At 38.4% G+C, this 19,916-nt stretch overlaps 1 protein-coding gene across 6 annotated transcripts; it reads right to left on the bottom strand.

Moving 5' to 3' along the window:
* Positions 1 to 1,313: 1,313 nt before the first annotated feature.
* LOC143886512 (pentatricopeptide repeat-containing protein At2g17210-like) lies at positions 1,314 to 14,609 on the bottom strand. 6 transcript variants are annotated; one of them, XR_013253860.1, is made up of 8 exons: positions 14,476 to 14,609; positions 14,075 to 14,217; positions 13,951 to 14,000; positions 13,393 to 13,686; positions 2,042 to 2,105; positions 1,865 to 1,929; positions 1,441 to 1,779; positions 1,314 to 1,399 (listed from the first exon to the last, which is right to left on the bottom strand). XR_013253860.1 is itself a non-coding variant. In XM_077390514.1 (5 exons), the coding sequence occupies exon 1, from the start codon at positions 11,257 to 11,259 to the stop codon at positions 10,303 to 10,305; it is 957 nt and encodes a 318-aa protein (XP_077246629.1). In that variant the 5' UTR covers positions 11,260 to 11,895; the 3' UTR covers positions 1,314 to 1,399; positions 1,441 to 1,779; positions 1,865 to 1,929; positions 2,042 to 2,105; positions 9,954 to 10,302. The 6 variants fall into 6 exon arrangements, 1 of the variants encoding a protein (XP_077246629.1); XR_013253861.1 differs by having other exon boundaries at positions 13,961 to 14,000; XR_013253863.1 differs by lacking the exon at positions 13,393 to 13,686.
* Between the last annotated feature and the right edge of the window lie 5,307 nt (positions 14,610 to 19,916).

The following is a 19,916-nucleotide window of genomic DNA, read 5'->3' as shown; positions in this document are numbered from 1 at the left end:
GGGCCAATATTCTCCCTTAGCTTTCCTCCAACCTTTGTTCCTTTCACATGTAATCGTCCATGTCGAAGTACAATAGCATCAACCGATTTTTTATCAGATTTTTATTTTTTACTTTTAGAGATGGCATCTTTGTTGAGGTAGCAAAAATGGCTCCATTTCGTTAGTGGCATGTAGGTTGTTTAAAAAGACTGAAGAAAAGATTGATGTCATACCAAAGGAAAGTTATTCCAAGTAGTAATCAGTTGATAACATAGATAAGATGACAGGAGAAAAGATTGATGTCATACCAAAGGAAAGTTATTCCAAGTAGTAATCAGTTGAAAACATAGACAACACATCAAAGAAAAGTTATTTATTCCAAGTAGTAATCAGTTGAAAACATAGACAACACATCAAAGAAAAGTTATTTATTCCAAGTAGTAATCAGTTGAAAACATAGACAACACATCAAAGAAAAGTTATTCCAATTGACAATTAGTACAAAAAAAAGGGTGGTCCAGTGCTTGAGGCTCTCGCAATGGCGGGGTCTGAGGAGGGGTAGATGTACGCAGCCTTACCCTTGCTTTCCAGAGAGGCTGTTTCCGTGACTCGAACTTGTGACTACCAAATCACAATGGAGCAACCTTACCGGTGCGCCAAGGCTCGCAACGGAATTACCAGGTCCAATTAACAATTAGTATAATAGACAATTTTCTTTCAGATAAATGGATAGTAGATTGGAAGTGGAATGGACTCCTTCAATGCTGTCACTAAAGCGATTAGCGGTCCATGGAGACTGGCTAATGTTATGGACGAAATTAAAGATATGTGTTCGTTTGCTCTTTTTCTCTAGTTCCTAGATATGCTAACAATTTGGCTGGTCATTTAGCCAAAGTGTGAGCTTCTAGCGAATCATTCTTCTTTAATAAGATTTTGTTATCTTATTAAAAAGAGAAAAGGAAAGATCTAGAAGGAAGTTGCAGATAAAACCCACATGCCACGAATACTCGGTTAAATAATTTAGAAACAATTAAGCTTATAATCTTTTTAATCACAAGTATGATCTGCTTGATTATCCGTCTTTTGTTTATATGGGCTGCCTGCGAAAGATTGTAGGTTCAGATTGATGGAAACCATTTACTTTGGATTACATTCAACTTGGGCATAGATGGTGAATTCTGAAAAGATTAACTCTACAAACCTAATGTTTCTAATAAAATTGATCAACACCAATGGAGATGCCTTGTCCACATTGATAATTCCAAAAGAACATAGTATAAAAGTTGGTAAATAAAAAGGAGCTAGATAACATACTGAGTACTCAACACAGTGACTTCTGGAATAAAATTTCACTGAATATAACCCTATGTGTTCTTTGTTTAAGACGAGCCTACTAAACAGGATTGCAACGTAGTCAAGCCTTCGACGAGCCTACTAAACAGGATTGCAACGTAGTCAAGCCTTCGAAGTATTAAATAAAGATACAAAATATGAATTCCTGTGAATGAGAAGAATCTCTCCGAAGAAGGTCGCATGCTACCAATGTAACGCAAGTCGATTACATATCATAACAAGGCAGAGAAAGCAAAACAAATCACCTGATGCTTTCAGAGGTCTAACACTGTCAGTTGAGACTATACACCAAGGCCTGAGAGAGACTACAAGGATGGCTGGTGGGTCATCTTTCCTATTCTTTGATCACAAAATAGAACATCCCTTCTGTGACTTTCTCTTCTTCTTCTTCTGCTTGGGAGGCTGAAGCACTACCTTAATGGCCGCATCAAATACCGCCTTTACATTCTGCATAAAACAGGTAGTTCCCAAAACTCTATCAATAACAAGGGCATTATGCATCAGATGAGAAGTGAGGGTACACCATGCGTACCTGCTGTGTTTTTTAACTACATTCAATGTACGCGGGGCTCCAATCAGCTTCTTCAGCTCTTCTCCCTTCACATCAATACAAAGCCGGGTAAGGGATTACCAAATATAGTTGGAGATAAAGTCGGTGCCATTGAACATAAGAAAGCAGTATTTTTAAACTGTTGCAACAAAGCCTTACCTGAGCAGTAGTAATGGGACTGCACCAGGGTGATCTATGAAGAACTGCTTATCATCCCTAAGATCTGTGAATGGAACCATTGCAAGTTATAAAATACATTAAAGTTTTTTTTTTTTTTTTGGAAAATGAACATTAAAGTTTCCTTTGAGCTTAGAAGTAGATAAATATTTGTAATTCTAGGTGTAAAAAACCAATTAAGAGAAAACATAAAGGATTAGGTAGAAAATCTACAACAACAACCGGTACTGAGATGGGTATCGTTCAATAAACTTCAAGTTTGAACATAATAACTGAGGCTTCATTTTTTTTAACAAGGAGATAATGTCCGTACTCCCTTGTTTTTTATAACTCATCTCTTTATTTTAAACTTCTTTTGTTGGTTTTTAATAGCCTTTTAAGGAATAAATGGTAACATCCAATGAAAAATGTAAAACAAACGGAGTGCCAATAACAAAACAAATGAATGTGGATACATCATCTCTTGTGGGCGTGGGATACTAGAAACAATCGTTTGAGAAGCTTTCAAAGCAATCAAGTACTTACATCAACCTAACAGTTGAAAGAGGGAAGGAACATTTAATCATGTAGTTGATTTCATGTATAATATTTTCTGCGTATTTTGAATTCCCTCAACATAAAAATTAAAAAAAATTGTTCCTTAAACTGACTAGCAACATTATTTTGTTCATAGTTTCAAAATCATAACCCATAAATTCAAGGGCATAGAAGAAAAAAACACAGAACGTTCAAGCAAGCAGAATTTAGCTTTCCGTTGTTCTCTATGCACTTTGGTCAAAATTTTGATATATTGACCGAAGTTATGTAAACTACAACGAAAAGAAAAATAGTTAAGTATAAAAAAAAAATGAAAAGAAAAGTAGTCATCAGTAAAAGCTTGTACTAGAACCGTACTTCTGTAAAGAGCAAGGAACACAAAACCGAGGCGTTACTATGGCTCACCTGACTCATTGGTCACAGGCACCATGCCTTTTGCCATATCCACTATTTATGTAGCACATGTCTATGATGACCGGGAGGGAGTAGTGGTAAAACCTCTTCTTAAAAAAAGAAATTGCCCAAGGTAAAACTGTGTCGGCTAGGGTGAGTCAGTGATTGGTGCAGCAATTTTTTCTGTAGATCCGGACAAGTCAAAGGAGGTTTTGTTAAAGCCAAAAGAGGGCCAACTCAAGCAAGTCAATGACTGGACCTGGGAGATTCTAAACAAGCATAGGAACATCACTGTCATTTAAAATTAGTACGCAGTCGTGTGATTTTAACCTGTAGAAAAGTGAACTACAGTCCACTTCTTGCTCCACTTTTTTTAACCACCCATCTGCAGGCATCGATTGGATAGCTAAGATCATCCAATGGTCATAATGGTCATCCGGAACTATAGTCGCCTTGGTTTTTTTTTTTTTTTTTTTTTAATGGTGAGATTAGATTCATTGAAAAAGGGAGACTGAGGAGGTCCCGAAGATTACATAGATAAAGAGGAAAAAGAACCAAAGAGAAATAATAACAAAAGCAACAACAGCTAGGAGGATCCAATCCTATGCTGTATCTCATCAAAAAAAGCAGCAAACCTCCAATTCTTTCAGCCACCTAATGACATTGAGAGTCCCCTTCTACCACCACCCTATTAAAGTCTTCATTTCGAAGATACTTAAATCCTTGATGAATGGCTCGGACTTCCGCCTCATTAGAGTCTGCCACGCCTATTGGGCCACCGAATTCCCAAATCAACTCCCCATTCTCATTCCTTAACAGTCTGCCAATGCCCGCCGAGGACCCCGAATTCCCCAAGCTGGAGCCATCAACAGTCGCCTTGTCTTCTAATAAATAAGAACACTTTCCCTTATTATTAATAAAGTACAACAGTTGCCTTGTCTTCTAATTAGAGCTTTTGATGCGTAACAGACCGGAAATGACATTTGAATATTTCACCTTTCATTCCTAAAAAAATCACACCCCTACAGCTATGGGCCCAGATTGCCTAGAAGAAATTCACCAAAGTTGAACCATTTCCAAATAAATTCTTGAACCAAAACTGAAATAACCTTTTTCTAGCAAAATCCCATCAAATAAGAAGGATTTTGATACTCCTTATTTTCCAGATCAGTGAGCATCATCATAGATCTATTCGGTTCCCTCCTTCCAACATCATCAAAGATCTATTCGGTTGCCCCCTTGCAAATTCCCATAGGAATGATCAATCATAAAATAGTATGTTTCTCTTGACTAAAAGGTCCATAGAAGTACCTGGAAAACCCCAAGAACACCAAGGCAATTGAGAACGAAATTACACTTTTTGTTCATCATGTGTTGACCCTATGAGATGATTATCCCGTTCCTCCCACTTGTCTACACTACATGCACATAGCAGCCAAACAATTTTTTTCTTCAATAGTCTACATCATTGGTCGTGTGCCACCATCCAGCAAGAAGTATGAACCTTGAGAGGGGCACCATTCTCACCCAAACGGGTGTTGGCTCTTAGGCATATAAGTCACGGGTTTGCTCCCTGGTGATGATTGTTCGAATCCCCCCGGACTTATCCTGATGCACGGGGTGTGTGGGCCACAGCATGCATCCGTAGGGAATAGTCCTACTCCCGAAGGGGGTGGGGACACCCTGCGTCACCAAAAAAAAAAGTATGAACCTTGGGAGGGGCACCATCCTCCACAAGGAGATTGATGAAAGGTCTAATCAAAAGTGATCTTGAGGATCAAAAGGCATGGCAACAACTTCAATGTGAGAAACATAAATGATGCAAGTGAAAAGGAGAACAGAGTAACAGACTACAAAAAAAGGTTCATACATTCTTATGATTGGGTTTCAGTTAAAACTGGATCCAGGCAATGGAATGAGTAAAGGAATAAGGTCCGAACTGATGGGTTTATAGGAATCAGGATGGATCTAGAGGCCGTGATAGGATAAGAGGCCTTGATTGTTGAGAAAATGGATTGAAAAGGTTAAGATTTAGGACTGAATCTAGAGCCCTAGGATCTGGTAGAATGGATAGTATGGGGTTCTTCTTAGTTATAAATTTTGTTTCGTATCAGCTGAAATGTTTTGTTCCACTGACCAAAATGAAAGGACGAACGAAACAAAATCGATAACTAAGGTGGAGTTTGAACCAAAGTCACAAATATCATTTCCAGAAATTTCTCAGCAAGAAAATAAAAATAATTTCAAAATATATAATTTAAGAAATAATAAAAAATAAAAATATTGTAAAATAGAATCTAGCGAGATATTTTCATGGTAAATTATAAAAATAAAAATAATGCCATATATTTAAACATCTCAAGATTATTTCAGAATTTTTTTGTTGTATCAAAATGTTGCAATAAAATCGTGATGTTTTGAAAATGTGGGAGAGGTGATATTTGTGGCATAGATTTGAGCTTTGAGCAAGGTGGAGAAAGTTCAGAATTCCAGAAACACCTTCAACAAGACTAGATGAAGGGAAATGATAGAATGAAGATTGAATAGAATGATGCAAAGAAAGAAGAAAAAGAAATATCTGTGGAAAATAAACACAGATTCAGCCACAGTAAATATAAGAGAAATCGCAGGAAATAAATATAATAATCGAAGTTTCACAATAGATAAGCATACTAGATTCACTCTAATATGTTCTCGGCTTCACATGTAGAGACAATGCATAAGATGTATGGAAAACTGGAAAAGAAATACAGCTTTAGTCGAAGCCAGTAATCACTCTAATATGTTTGCGGCTTCACGCCTAAAGAAAATGCATAAGATTTATGGAAAAGAAATACAGATTCAGTCACAGTAAATGAAAGAGAAATTGCATGAAATAAATACATGAATCAGATAAATATACTAGAATCACTTGGTATGCTCTTGGCTTTGCTATGAAGCCTTCTTAGGTGTGATGTATTGTCTCTAGGTGTCATACTAGAGTGATTCTCAATTGCGATTCTTTAATTGATGTATTTATTTCCTGCATTTTCCCTTCTATTAATGAGTTGTTTGGATACGCGGATTTTAGAATCTTGGATTTCCTCCAAATCGTCATTGGGAGGCGAGATACGAAGGAGACCAGCCGTCGTTTTATGTTTTCTCGCCTTTCTTTCCATCAGCAAGAGATTATTCTCTTTAAACCCCTCAGGTTCAACCTTATTCCTTTAATGATTCCCTTGTCTAGATCCAATTTTGACCAAAACCCAATCATAAGAAGATTTGAACCTTTTTGTAGCCCCTACCCCTTTTGTCCTAGATCAAATTGGTATCAGGGCAAAACCTAAGTCCGACATGTAGTAGGATTTCTATGAGAAGAATAACGAGTTCGGCATGTTGCAATAAGATTTCTATGGGGAGAATAACATTCGTTCAAAGGAATGAAATTAAATTTCTTCGGCTTTGGCGAATATTATGAGCTTTCGTTTCTAGAGAAGTGGGACTCTTCTCTAGCTTGGTGGTGTGACTCCATCAAAAACATTTCTAGATTGGCGAGATGCTCTTCTAGTTCGGATTTAACTTGAGCTAAGTTGGGACAATGATGGAATACAGAAGAATTTCTAGTGAACAGATGAAACAATGTTTGAAATTACATGGAAGATGGATCAGATTTCCCTGCTCAACGAAGTAGAGATCTTTTGACGCGGGGAGTATGATGGGGGGCCATCAACAACAAGAGGAGAGAAACCAAAGCAACCAATCCTCAAGTGGAGTCCACATGAAGCATTCCACCACTAAGCCCACAAATTGATAAGGAGGAGGCCTCTCATTAGTGTTAAGGAATTTGGAGAGCAGATACATAATGCTGATAAAGACACAAGTACATGTTGTGATATTATCATCTGATTGAATGAATGTTACATTCGAATTTAAAACAGCTTAATTAACATAGCCAACAAGTACAAGTTGTGACTTTATCACCAAAAAAAGTGCCTTCTCCCTAGGTCCAATAGAGCTCTATTCAGTTTCCTAGGTACACAACAAATGGATTTAGAAAGTGACTAGTTCCAATGGAGCTCTATTCAGCTTCCTAGTATACACAAAAAATGGGTTTGGGAAGTGACGCAAGCACTGTTGGGTACAAACATAGGGTTTAGGGTGAAAGTCAATCAAGGAAATAGGAATATAATAGCAAGGAAAACTAGGTTAAACCGATAAAGGTTGTAGGTCAAAAGAAATGATCTAGGGACGTTTTCTCAAGTTTTGTGGGGTAAAGCGGTAGCAGCATGAAAGGTCTGGACAGTTCACGTATTGAACTGCATAGATTTTGGATTGGTTTCTGGTGTAGGATGGAAATCTAGGTTTATATCTTTGAAGGGTTATGCTATGAGTGTTGATTGGCAGGGTTCTAGATGGGCATCAGGGAGTCTAAGGAGTTTTTGTGATCCTGCAAGGTTCATGTTTTTCATAGTGGGCTGTTTCAGGCTTGCTGCAAGCTACAGGTAAATTCTTTAGGTTACTTGATTGGTTTCTTTTGAAGGAAAGGGGGCTGCAATGTTTTAGAGTTGTGGGAAAGGTGTCGTGTATCCTTAGGGGAATGGATCTGGTCGCAAGTATTAAATGGGGACAGGTTATTGATGGTTTCTTATCTGGCGGTGGCATAGGGTGTACTTCTGACATCATTTGATAATCAAAATATTTGTTGGGATTGGATGCAGGTGTTACATGTTTTATAATTTGCAGGCTGTGGCAGATTGCAGGCTGTTCAGTTTGCAATTTTTGCAGGAAATAAAGAATAAGGAGAGAGAGAGAGAGAGAGAGAGAGAGAGAGTATTCGAAGGGCATCCCAAGCTTTGGAGCACGAGGCTTAAAAATACTAATCAATTATCAATCAAACATCATGGAAAAGGGCCACAGGACTACATATTTATAGATGAGCTAGGGTGTGTTTTTAGTAATGATTTGTGGACACCGACACGGAGTGTCTAACGCGGTAAACCTCCAAAATTTAGAAACAAGGACACGGCTAAAACAGAAAGTATATACAATCATGATTTGTGGACACAGATTCGTGTGTCGAGTTTCGACACGGATACGAGGCGTCTGACATGGCAAGCCATAAAAGTCTAGAAATAGTGACACGCACAGACGTATAAAATTACAGATTACTATAATAATTTGCAATAATATAAATAAGGTACTCACTTAACAAGCTAATAAATCTTAGGATTAATCAAATAAAATGTAAAACAAACATGAGTTAATTAAATAAAAACACATTCATCAGTTTAATCTAGTTATCTTCAGTCTCCAATATGCAGCGAGAAGGAAGACCAATAGGATACAATGAATATAATATTGGAATAAGAATTTAGGGTTTTAGGCTTAGGGGAGAAGATATGACTTTTTTTTTTTAAAGATAAGGGGAGGAGATATAATAGCAAATATTAGCTAAAGAAGAGTTTACAGTAAAAGAGGCAAACACAATCTTCAATCAGAAAATAAAATGTCATACTTGATACAGTACAAAAACATGTTGACATGCTCACATTCAGTCTGACACTTCTAGAAATACATTTAAAAGTGCCTAACAAAGTGTCGATACGTGTGCCGACACGACACGTGAGTCAGCAATAAATTGAAAGTGTTAGCTAAATCATAGGATTTTAGGAAACAAAACCCAAAAAGGAGACTAACTAATTCAATAAAACTAGACACCTAGTCCTACCATACTTAGGATCTTATTTCTAATCTCCTAGAACTCCTAATAAAACAAGTCTCTTAGCTCTTTCCTAGCACAAACACTAAACTAATTTAAACCAATCAGAATATGACACTTGTAACCCAATTAAAATATGACACTTACCTTCCTGACTTTATCTTCTTTACTTTCTCTCCACCTGTATGATTATGGTGGGCCTCTTCGTACTCTAAGCAACCAGTAAGATTCTTTCCATTAAAGTAGACCCAAGGTGCAACAAGTAATTTGCTATGATTTGTGGACATGGACACGAGTGTCGTGTGTCGACACGGACACGGAGTGTCGGACACAGCAAACTTCCAAAATTTAGAAACGGGGACACGACTAAAATAGAAAGTACATACAATCATGATTTGTGGACACAGATTCGTGTGCCGAGTTCCAACACAAATACGAGGTATCTGACATGAAAACCCCTAAAAATCAAGAAATAGTAGCACACTCATACACGTACATACATATAAAGTTACTGACACTTCTAGCAGTACACTTAAAAGTGTCTAAAGGAGTGTGGACACGAGTGGACATGGGTGTCGGTGTCGGACACAACACGACACGTGTGTTAGCAATAAATTCAAAGTGTCGGCCAAATCATAGGTAATTTGTTAAAATCATATGGGGCTTTAATAATATCATTCAAAAAAACATTGGGCACTAATAATAAGAGCATTGCTTGGCCTAAAGAAGACAATGTCCTGTTTTGATATGGACAACCTCAGGTGATCACCGTCTAATTTGTTCCCCTCCTTCATTCCCGTACCAACACCACACATGAGAAAGAATACACCTTAGGAAAAACAATGTTACAAAGGCCAAAGGGCTTCATGGAGCAATCCACCAGTATGGAACACAAATGGCTGATTAGCTGAATTTGTCACTAGAAAATTCTTAAATCAACTGAAAAACAGCTGTTAGTTGAAGTGGGGTTCCACTCTACAAGCAGGTATATACAACTCAACATAACATGAAATTCTAGGCACAACTACAAGTCTTACATACTTCTTTCATTAAGAAGAAGATCAAATCATACAAATGCAACTAAGAAACTAGTCAGTGGAGCCAATAACCAGGTTAGCTTTCCATCATACGGGTATCAAATATGTGACATGACACAAATCACATATAAGTAAAAAAATTAGAAGACTCAAGTAGAATTTACTTAGAGAATATATTATTATACCATTCAAAAAAATGTATATATTATCAATGTCAAGCATCTATTACCATATCATGAGAATTCATCGGAAGATGATGTGGCGGCGAATTCGGGGACGAATTCTTTTCAACAAGGGACGACTGATGCAATCCGGAAACCTGCCTGTGGCTTTGAGATATTATCAACCTCCAAGATTTTAGCAACAACCAAGATTTGGGAAAGGTGATTTTGTAGTCCAAGAGAAGAGTAGAGAAAATACCTATTTCTCCTCCTATTTTATAGTTTCTTTTTCATTTTAATAAGCTTTTATTTACCTTTCTAATCCTGTAGCTATTTTTAAGCTTTATTATCTTTAGGAACTGTAATAAGAGATTTGGAAAGAGACTCTTTAGTGAGAACGATTGAATAAAAGTAGCCTCACAGTTTGCAAAAGGCATATGTGAGATTTTGTTTTGTTACACTTGTTATTGAATTGTGGTTGTTTGGTTCTTGGGCTGCGCCAGAAATAGTGCTCATGATGGACCAATCCAGACAAGATAGAATTCCACGAAACAGTATTCCTCTGGGGCATCTGGTTGAAGACTTTATCAGCAGAATAAACATCGATACACTTCGAGTACATATCAACAACAAGAGAATTCTCGACGAACAAATCAGATTCAAACTACAAATCACAACCCCATGGATTAATCTTCCCAGATTGATGTCTCCGGCACTGGTACAAGCTTGAAGAATACTAACCATGGTAAGCCCATCCAGGTTGACATTACTGCCAAGGCACATCTCTTGAAACAACCGAAATGCAACCTCAGCCTCCCCAATTTGCGCATACCCACTTATCAACACACTCCAAGAGATGCAGTCTCTCTCACCCATTTCATCAAACAGCACTAGTGCAAACTCTATGTTGCATGACTTCACATACATACTCAACAAAGAATTTTGAACAGAAACAACAGATAGAAACCCAATTCGGATTACGAAACCATGAATGATCAGACCATCATATGTACCTCCTAGAATTCGACAAGCCTGAAGTAAAAGGACCAAGGTGGAAACGTTGGGTTTGAAGCCCGCAATCCTTGCTGATATAATCAGATCCAGTCCTTCCTCAGAAGCACATTGATTGAGGTACCCATGGACCATTACAATCCATGAAACAGAGTCTTTGTTCCTCATGCTTTCAAAAACAGTTAAGGCAGAATTTCTAGCATCGCATTTGATGTAAAAGTCCATGGTGGAATTGACAATGGAAGTATACGATTCAAAGCCCTTCTTTATCACAGTTGCATGTACGGAGATGCAAAGTTTCCATGACTGAAGTTTCATGCAGGCTTTGAGAATACAAGGAAACAGGGAAGGATCTATAAGCATATCTCCTACATTTTTTTTTTTGTTTTTTGAAAAATGACAATTTCATTGATCCTATGAAAATTACATTGGGGACCAGGGGTCCCAACTAGCATTACATAGAATCAACTAAGGGTGGCTAGGATTATACTCCTAGGCCAGTAACAAGCCAAAAAGTTATTCAGGGACAACCACCACTGTGAAGTCTACACTTCCATACGCTTCTATCCTGGTAAAAGATGCACTTCCTTTCGAGTTCTTCATCTATTACCCTTTATTTCTTGAGGACCCAATTTCCTCTTGGTTAGAAACAGGGAGGAGGCAAGGCATTCATCAAAACAGACTTGTCATCACCATTTAGATAATCATTTAGTTTGTGCTTTTAGACAAGTCGTAAAAAACGGGAAAGCTCTCTCCATACTATACTGGGTCTGGGACTCTAGCAGGTAAAAGAAAAAACCTTCGAACCCTTGTCTAGGGGTCCCAGAATCCTGTTGTACGAGCGGTTCACTTCCACCACCCACCGCCTTGGTCACATTCCACTTTTGCCTCCACTCAACCCTTATTACGAACCCAAGAAGCCGTCTTCTAGAGCAAGGGAGGTGATTCTCCTGGGACGACCGGAGGAGCCATTCCTCCTTTGGTAATGGTGGTCGAGAAGCTGAAGAGACGCAAGATGAAAGTCCAACTTCCCAACTACCAAGAAGAGATGAGTTGATGGGTGCACCCACATACGCTTTAATTATTATAGACTCCCTCAAACGGAGTGCCAATAAACCAAAACCTACAACCATCCGGTATCCAAAGATACTGACCTAGATATAGGTGGGGCCCAACCTACCAGATTTGGAAAAGGATTTTAGGAACCTCAAGAGTCTGATGTTTACCTTCCTTGATCCTGATTTTGAATCCAAGATATTCTCCAAAATATTCATAAAGTAGTTTTCTTGTGGTCTTCTCCAAAATATTCCTACATTTTTCATCTCATGATAGTTAAAAGGGACTTCATACCATTGCTTCTTGAAAGCATATTCCCTTATCATATGATCCCATTTGTGAATTTTTGGAAAGGAAAGAAAAGATTCATTCGGTAAGCGCATCTGTGATGCCCCCGAGAAGAAGTCTGGTTCTGAGATATTAATATATAGAAGTTGCAGAAATGGGTATTTCAGAATTCAAAGATATGGAATGAATATTTCATAGAAAGAATATTACAAGCAGTATAAACGTCTAACTTTGTATCACAGCATGAACAATGGATGTTTCATAGCAAAGAATAGCTTTTGTAACCTTCTCAACAACTATGAATTGATTTAGTAAAGTACTACCTGAAGCTAGGCTATACAAAGGAGAGAAAAACAAGAATAAAGGGTAAGAAAGAAAAACAGAAAGAATTTTAAGTCATGGGTCAATCATTAATTTAATATTGCAGAGTTGAAGGTAAGGATTATTGAACTTAACAAATTTGGACCAGTAAGTCTTGCACTTGATTGTCGCTAGTTCCAGCCATGGCTTGTAGTTCCCATTGTAGTGAATGACGGCAGCATTCTCTGTTAGGTATACCCCAAGAGCTCCAGAGCTGACGGAATGCGTTAGGCAAGGCCCTTTAAACCTGTCCCATACCAGGCTGGGTCCCACCCCGTCCCATACCTAGGCGGGGCCCCACTTAGGACCGTAACATACCAGCACGCTTCCGCACCCACCGTCCTTGGCGGCCCACTTTGTGATCACTTTCACTCTGGCCTTTTTTCCAGGTAGCCCTTTTCATAGGTCCCCCCTTCCGTGACTCGAACACGGGACGTGGTGGCTGCTCTGATACCAAATGTTAGGTACCTTACCAATACGCCAAGAGTTCCAGAGCTGATGGAACGCGTTAGGCAAGGCCCTTTAAACCTGTCCCATACCAGGCTGGGTCCCACCCAGTCCCATACCTAGGCGGGCCCCCACTTAGGACCGTAACATAATGATACATACTTGTTTTGTGTATGTGTTGTAGTTACAAATTAGTTATTAGATAGTTACTTATGCTAGGGTTGTGGTGTTAGTTTTCATTGAATGTGATGTTAGTGGGTAAATGGGTTGATGATGTGGCACTCTCTTTGTGCTTGTATTTAAGTAACTGTATTTCAATGAAAATGGAGAAGAAGAGAATTTTACAACAGCAAAGGAAACTTTGTTTTGATGAGAGTCATGGTTCCTCTCGAATCGAGCCATTAGGAGGTCCGGTTGCCTCAGAATCAACCTTTCTTCCCCTCTTTTCTATCTTTTTTCTTGTTTATTTCCGTTACGACCGATTAGGCACGTAACATTCTCAATCTCCGTTATGTTGAGAGCTGGATCATAACCGAGTCCCTACGCATGCCAACTCCGATCTAACGGATATGTCAGATTGTAGAATGTTACCAATCCCGGTGGAAGAGACACGAACTTCCACAAAGTCCGATCCTCATTCTGCACCAAAATTTTTCAAAGAGGAGTTCAAATAACCGAAAAGTATGTCAAAGCAGTGGAAAATTTTTAAAAAAAAATTCCGAGCCAGAAACCTATCGGATGCAGTCGCAACAGATTTCATCCAGTAAAGAGAAAACGTTCAGATTTGGGAATATATCAGCAAAACAAATGTTGTAAAATTTTGGAAGAAAAATAAAAATACATAAAATAAAAAATATTAAACATGAGAAAAGCATTCCTGCGCTGCAGCGCAGGGAGCTTAACTGAGCTTAACTGCGCTTTAGTCGTTTTTTCTTCCGTATCTGTCGCATTTGCTGCAGGAGAACAAATTGTTACAATTCGACATACTAAAAACACAAAAAATACGAGTAAAAGAATGATATTTTACCCGGCGTTTAAACTTCACTGGACTAATTTGTGATCTTGTTGATATTTATGACTGGCACCTTCCCCAGGTTTCTGTTCATCCATGGAACTCCGGTTGCTGTCTTCTGATCCACTGGACACTTGTTGAAGTGAACCCTCTCTTTCCTGACAAACGGTATAGAATTGAAGTAAGCTAATAATTAGTCTTAGCTTGTGTACCAAAACAAACTACATAAGATTGGATTACGACTGATTTAAGAAAAAAATAATAGAGGACAACAGTCAATCAGGAATTAAAAATTGAAATGGATCGTAATGTTGGAACCATAATATGAATGACAGAGAAGTTCTCTACTACATTCGAAAAAATATATGGCTTTCCTATTTTCTCAAACTTAACCACAAGTAGGAAAGAGAGAGTACCAGCCTATCCTTTAGCCATTCATGTTTCCTATCAAGTGGATTCTCCCAGACCCAGGAATTAGGTAAGTCCTTTGATTTGATGGTACTTATTCGGACGGCACCAGAAACATCCGTATATGTTGCAATTATGTCAGCCCTGCAGAAACACAAATAGAAGTACTTGCATCATGACACAGTTTGTTGTCATGGAGAAAATAGATTTTTCAAGTTCATCAAAGCAAGTTTCATATCTATATATAGGCACAGCCATGTTTTGATAATAGGCACGAACTCAAACTTTTCACATATTCTTTAACCAGCTATCAAAGGCTGCCAACGGCTTTTTTTGGGAATTGTAACAGCTGATTAAGCATATAGCACAAAGTGAGTTCGCACTTATTACCAAAACACAGTTGTGGTGATATCATTTCCCTATATATATATATATATATATATATATATATATATATATATATATATATATATATATGAGAAAACAGTTCCTACACATATGTGTAGATAAGTTATCTACACACTAGCTTAAAATACAGTGGGGGCCACATTATTTGGGTGATCCAAACCATTCATTTTTAAGGCCCTCACATAGATAGGGTGTCCACAAAAAATCAGATCCATAGGATCATCCTAACCATTCGAACTGTGGAGGCAAAAAATGGACTAATTTGTGAAGGTTTAAAGACATCCATTTTACCTCCACAAATCGTAGGGTTGGGATGATCCTATGGATCTGATTTTTTGCAGACACCCTATCTATGTGAGGGTCTTTAAAATGGATGGCTTGGATCACCCAAACAATGTGGGCCCCCACTGTATTTTAAGCTAGTGTGTAGAGAACTCTCTACACATATGTGTAGGAACCGTTTTCTCTATATATATATATATATATATATATATATATATATATATATATATATATATATATATATATATATCTGGATTGTAACAGTTGATTAAGCATATAGCACAAAGTGAGTTCGCACATCATTTCCCTATATATATATATATATATATATATATATATATATATATATATATATATATATATTGATCCAGATGGATCATGGAGTGGGCCCAATATAAGGCACCACAGACTGTAAAGAGAAGAGGCAGGGTCCCATATGCTTTTGGCAGCGAAAGACGATGCGTGTTTTTCATGTAGGGTGACAAGCATGAAGGTGAATATGAAGATTGCATGTAATGTGTGTGCATGTGTGTATGAGGCATGCATTAGGTGGCATCCACGTGAAAGGGGGGGTGCCCTATTTCAACTCTAAGGTAGAGAAAATCTCCAACCTCTCTTTCGTAGGAAGAGGAAATCTCCACCCCTATTTTATCTCCACTTGGGAGAGACTACCTCCTATATGCCTATTTCCAAGAGGAGGCATGAGCCAACCCCATTGAAGGGAGGATTTAAGATCCTATTTTATAGGATTTGATTTGTTAAAAGGAGGACTACACTTCACCTAATCAGGGGAGTTCTTAGTGTGCTAGGCAACTAGACTTTTTCCGTGGGAAATCTCTAAGGCGAAAGAGAGAGAAATTCTTGGAGAGCCCCATCCTTCTCCGAAACACCTATTTTGTTGGAAATACTCACCCCTATGAAATTTCAATGGAAGGAAATCTCCATCGTGGAGAAAATTTAGTAGCCCCTATAAATAGTAGGATGAATTGTAATTGAAGGATCGTTACTTCAAATAGAGTTTTGCTTTAATTAAAAAAATTATCGTCAAGATCAGGGGAGGATTATCCCCTTCCCACATCTTTTTTTCCCACTTCTCATCCTATATGCTATCTTCTATTTGCATTATCCAAGCACAAGCAAGAGCAACCAGATATTAGGCAACCAAATATCATTTTTGGTCCAAGTGGTTTCAGATTAATTAGATTATACAGCATTCAAAGTTCGAACCTAGTTTTAGATCAAGTGGTATCAGTCATCAGAGTAGTATTTTGCCATCATCTGGGATCGTGAACAATAGTGAACACCCGCGTCCCGCGACAACAATCACATGAAGAAAAAGATCTAGTATCTGTACTTGTTGACTGAAGAGATATGGTGGAAGACGGATAGATCAGAGACTCTCAGATCAAGGGTCAGATGGCATCCATCATGTCGATGATGTTGCAACTGGTGTCGACCAAGGAGGTATCAACCTCATGCCCAATCTTGAACCAGCCACCCATGCAAAAGAGAAGGTTGAGAGTAAACAAGAAGAGGAGAAAGAAGAGTGAGCACCGCAGAAATCCGGCTCCAGAGAGAGCATCCATCCCAACGCTTCAAGGTGGAGGCAAGGATCAACATGCCGTTATAAGATGGCAAAGTCAAAGTGGAGAAGTTAGATGATTGGCTCGACAGGCTTGAGACATATCTCTCGATCTACCAGTACAAAGACAGCTAGAGGGTGAATTTTGCCTGACTGAAGCTGACTAGTCACGCTCTAATGTGGTGGAATGTATACGGCAGGAGAAATGGATTGGTAGATGCGACGTGGAGGAAGTTCCAAGCGATGATTCAGAAAAAGTTCTACCCCCTCGAATACGAGAAAGATTGATTATGTGAAATAGCAGTACCAACGGCAACAAATTGAACAGACAGTGCGGAAGTACACTAGAATTTCCATAAGCTAGCCATAGTGCTTGAGATCTCGTTGGAAGAACAGGGTATCTTTATGAAGTACCTAGGAGGATTGCACGAGTGTATTCGAAAAGAGTTAAATCTCTTCCCCATCGACAACATTAAGGAGGTGATGTGATTCAGCCATCACACTAGCAGTTAGATTTATTTTTGTCCTATTGGACATTTGTTATTTTATTTGGATTATCATTTTATTTAGGCTAAATGTGGGAGATGTCTACATCACTATTGGCCAACCATAACCTTTTCCCCCATGGCCCACCACCTTCCTCACCTTTTCCCAAGGCCTACCACCACTTAAAGCCAATGCCCACATATCACCCATTAAAAAAGTACGTACATGCGGGGAACTAATGTGATGCAGCCATTGTAGTAGCAGTAGTTAGATTTTTTTTTATTGGAGATGTGTTATTTAATTTTATTATAATTTCATTTCGGTAGCAACCAAAATCAAAATATTTTGACTGAAACGAAATTTTTCTGCTGAAATTTAAAATCATGTTTTTTTGTAGTAATTTATTTGATAGGCCTGTCTTGAGATCTGATTCTATTAATTAGTTGGTTTATTTCCCTTGATTAGAACTTACCGTTTGAGAGCAAGTAAAGGTGAAAAGTGACTAGAGAAAGAGAAAGGGTAGAAAGAAATATGAGTGTATGAGAAAATATTAAAGGGAAAAAAGGTGAAAATTAGGTGCACAAGGGGGAAAAACGCCAAGAAGAAGATGCCTAAGGTTAGGGTTTGGGGCATGAAACATGGTGATTTCCTAATGGAGGGAGAATTTTTTATGAAATGGTACGAAAATGAACCTAATTTTAAGTTGAGTGCTAAAATGCGCCTAACTTGAGTGCTAAAATGTGCCTAACTTGAGTGAAATAGGACTGGTCCTTATGATATTTTAAAGAAAATGCTAAAAATATGATGATTATTTATCCTAACAATAACATTTTAGGGGCGGGCCATGTGTGCAACGAAAATAATCACATCTATCGATCTGACCAACTATCACAAGTCTGGCCCATTGTCATTGACCTCAACTTGATTGGAATATCCTAACCCACCATGATCCATTGATGCATGAGCATCCCTTGGCCCATCAGCCTCAACATTGCTCTACTAGTGTAGTTGTTGTTGTTCTATGTGTTACTTGTGTTAGGAGCTTAGAAGCACGAAGCGGGGGAGGGGCGGGGAAGCATGGGGTCTAGAAGAGTCTAAGTTTGGGAGCGTCATGGGAGCGTGTATGTAATATTTTCTTTATATATCTTTCAAAATTCAAGTAAATCAAAAAATAAGAGTTTCTAACCATTTTCATATGTATCTTTCAAAATTTAAGTACATCTAAAAGCTAATTTCTAACCATCTTCCCTATCTTCATTGGTGTGCACTCGTTCCTCGTGCCTTCTGAAGATGCACAAGCCTTTGTGCTTGCTCCAATGTACTTTGAAGAGTTGGAGGAGTTTGATGTAAGGAAGTTAGTGATGGTTGGACTTATAGAGTAACAGAAGCAGGCTGGGAGCGTCATTAGAGCGGTTCCCGTCTCTCTGGGGTCGCGCTCCCTGGAAGCTCCTTCCTAAGGAGCGCCAAATTGAGGTTCTGAGGTGGGAGCGGCACCCCGAGAGAAGGTTTCTGCTTCTAAGGTTAGGAGTGACATTTTGGTCATTTAGATAGCTTTGAATGTCTATTTTGGTCATTTAGCTCTAGTGAGGGTATCTTAGTCATTTCTACTACTTTACATGTTCATTTATGTTTTTGCATCTTAGGAGGGTAGTTTAATTAATTTCTAGTCCTCAGTCTTTAGCTAGGGGTATATGTGTCATTTCCATTGTCGGGAAGCCTACAAAAAAGGGCATTTCCCACCATTTTTGTATTAGTCTTGAATTTTGAAATTTGCTTTAGATCCTAGATCTAAGTTTGAATTTGGGTGGGATTTCTTCTTTGAGAAGAAGAAAATTCCATGAGTTAGAAATTCAAACTAGGAGGCACCATTCAAAAAAAAGGAGGGGTTTTGAGCTTGTAAGGCAAGCTTTCCTTCAATCTTCATCAAATTAGTCCTTGATTCTTCAAGGAGTTTCACGTCCAAGAGAAGCTAGGCATCCCCTTGCCTAGCTACTTCCATGCATTTTTCCGATCCATCAAAGAAGGCAAGAACAGTGTACAATCTGTCTTGGAGAAGCTTTGAAGATGTCAAAGTTGCTGGAACACAAAAACTAATTCGTGAAGCTGTGAAAGTTCTTGAGTTTCTCTCTTCTTAAAGACTTTCAAAATTTCTGGCTTAGTGTGTCGAAAATCATCATCTATGATTAGATTCATGGAGTGGCATTTGGATCAAGAAGAAATGATGGTTACTTTACTGGTCTCGGTCTGTGAAAGCCATAACAGTTCAGCTGTGCTCTTTGTTGATGGAACTGGGCAATTTCCATGAAAAGTGCTTGATGATTTCTATCACCAACTGAACTGTAATCATGCATGTTTTAATCTGCTATTAACTCATTGAGTTGCTGGATTTGTGGCGAGATTAGCTAAAAATCGGCCAATCTGTGAAATCTCCTTAATCTCGGGCACGAGCAGTGAGATCTCAAGTACTTCCTGCTTCAGGTTTGAGAATTCTGTGTCAAATTCCCTAGATCTGGGCCAAAGCTTACAGAACTTGATGTTCGGGTGAAATCCCATTAGCCAAGGTCAGGACTTGTGGAACCATCACACACGAGCAAGTTATGGAATGAAAAGGCGGTGCTAATAGAAATTTGATCAAAATTTGATTGAAAGAAAACAGCAGAACTCCATGTTACTAAGAAGCTTTCATCAGGG

Source organism: Tasmannia lanceolata, unplaced genomic scaffold (genome assembly GCF_043159265.1).
Source record: "Tasmannia lanceolata isolate RefF3 unplaced genomic scaffold, GAP_Taslan_0.1 ptg000011l, whole genome shotgun sequence".
Taxonomy (NCBI): domain Eukaryota; kingdom Viridiplantae; phylum Streptophyta; class Magnoliopsida; order Canellales; family Winteraceae; genus Tasmannia; species Tasmannia lanceolata.
The sequence above is the reverse complement of the archived record's forward strand: the minus strand, read 5'-3'. Positions and strand labels throughout refer to the sequence as shown.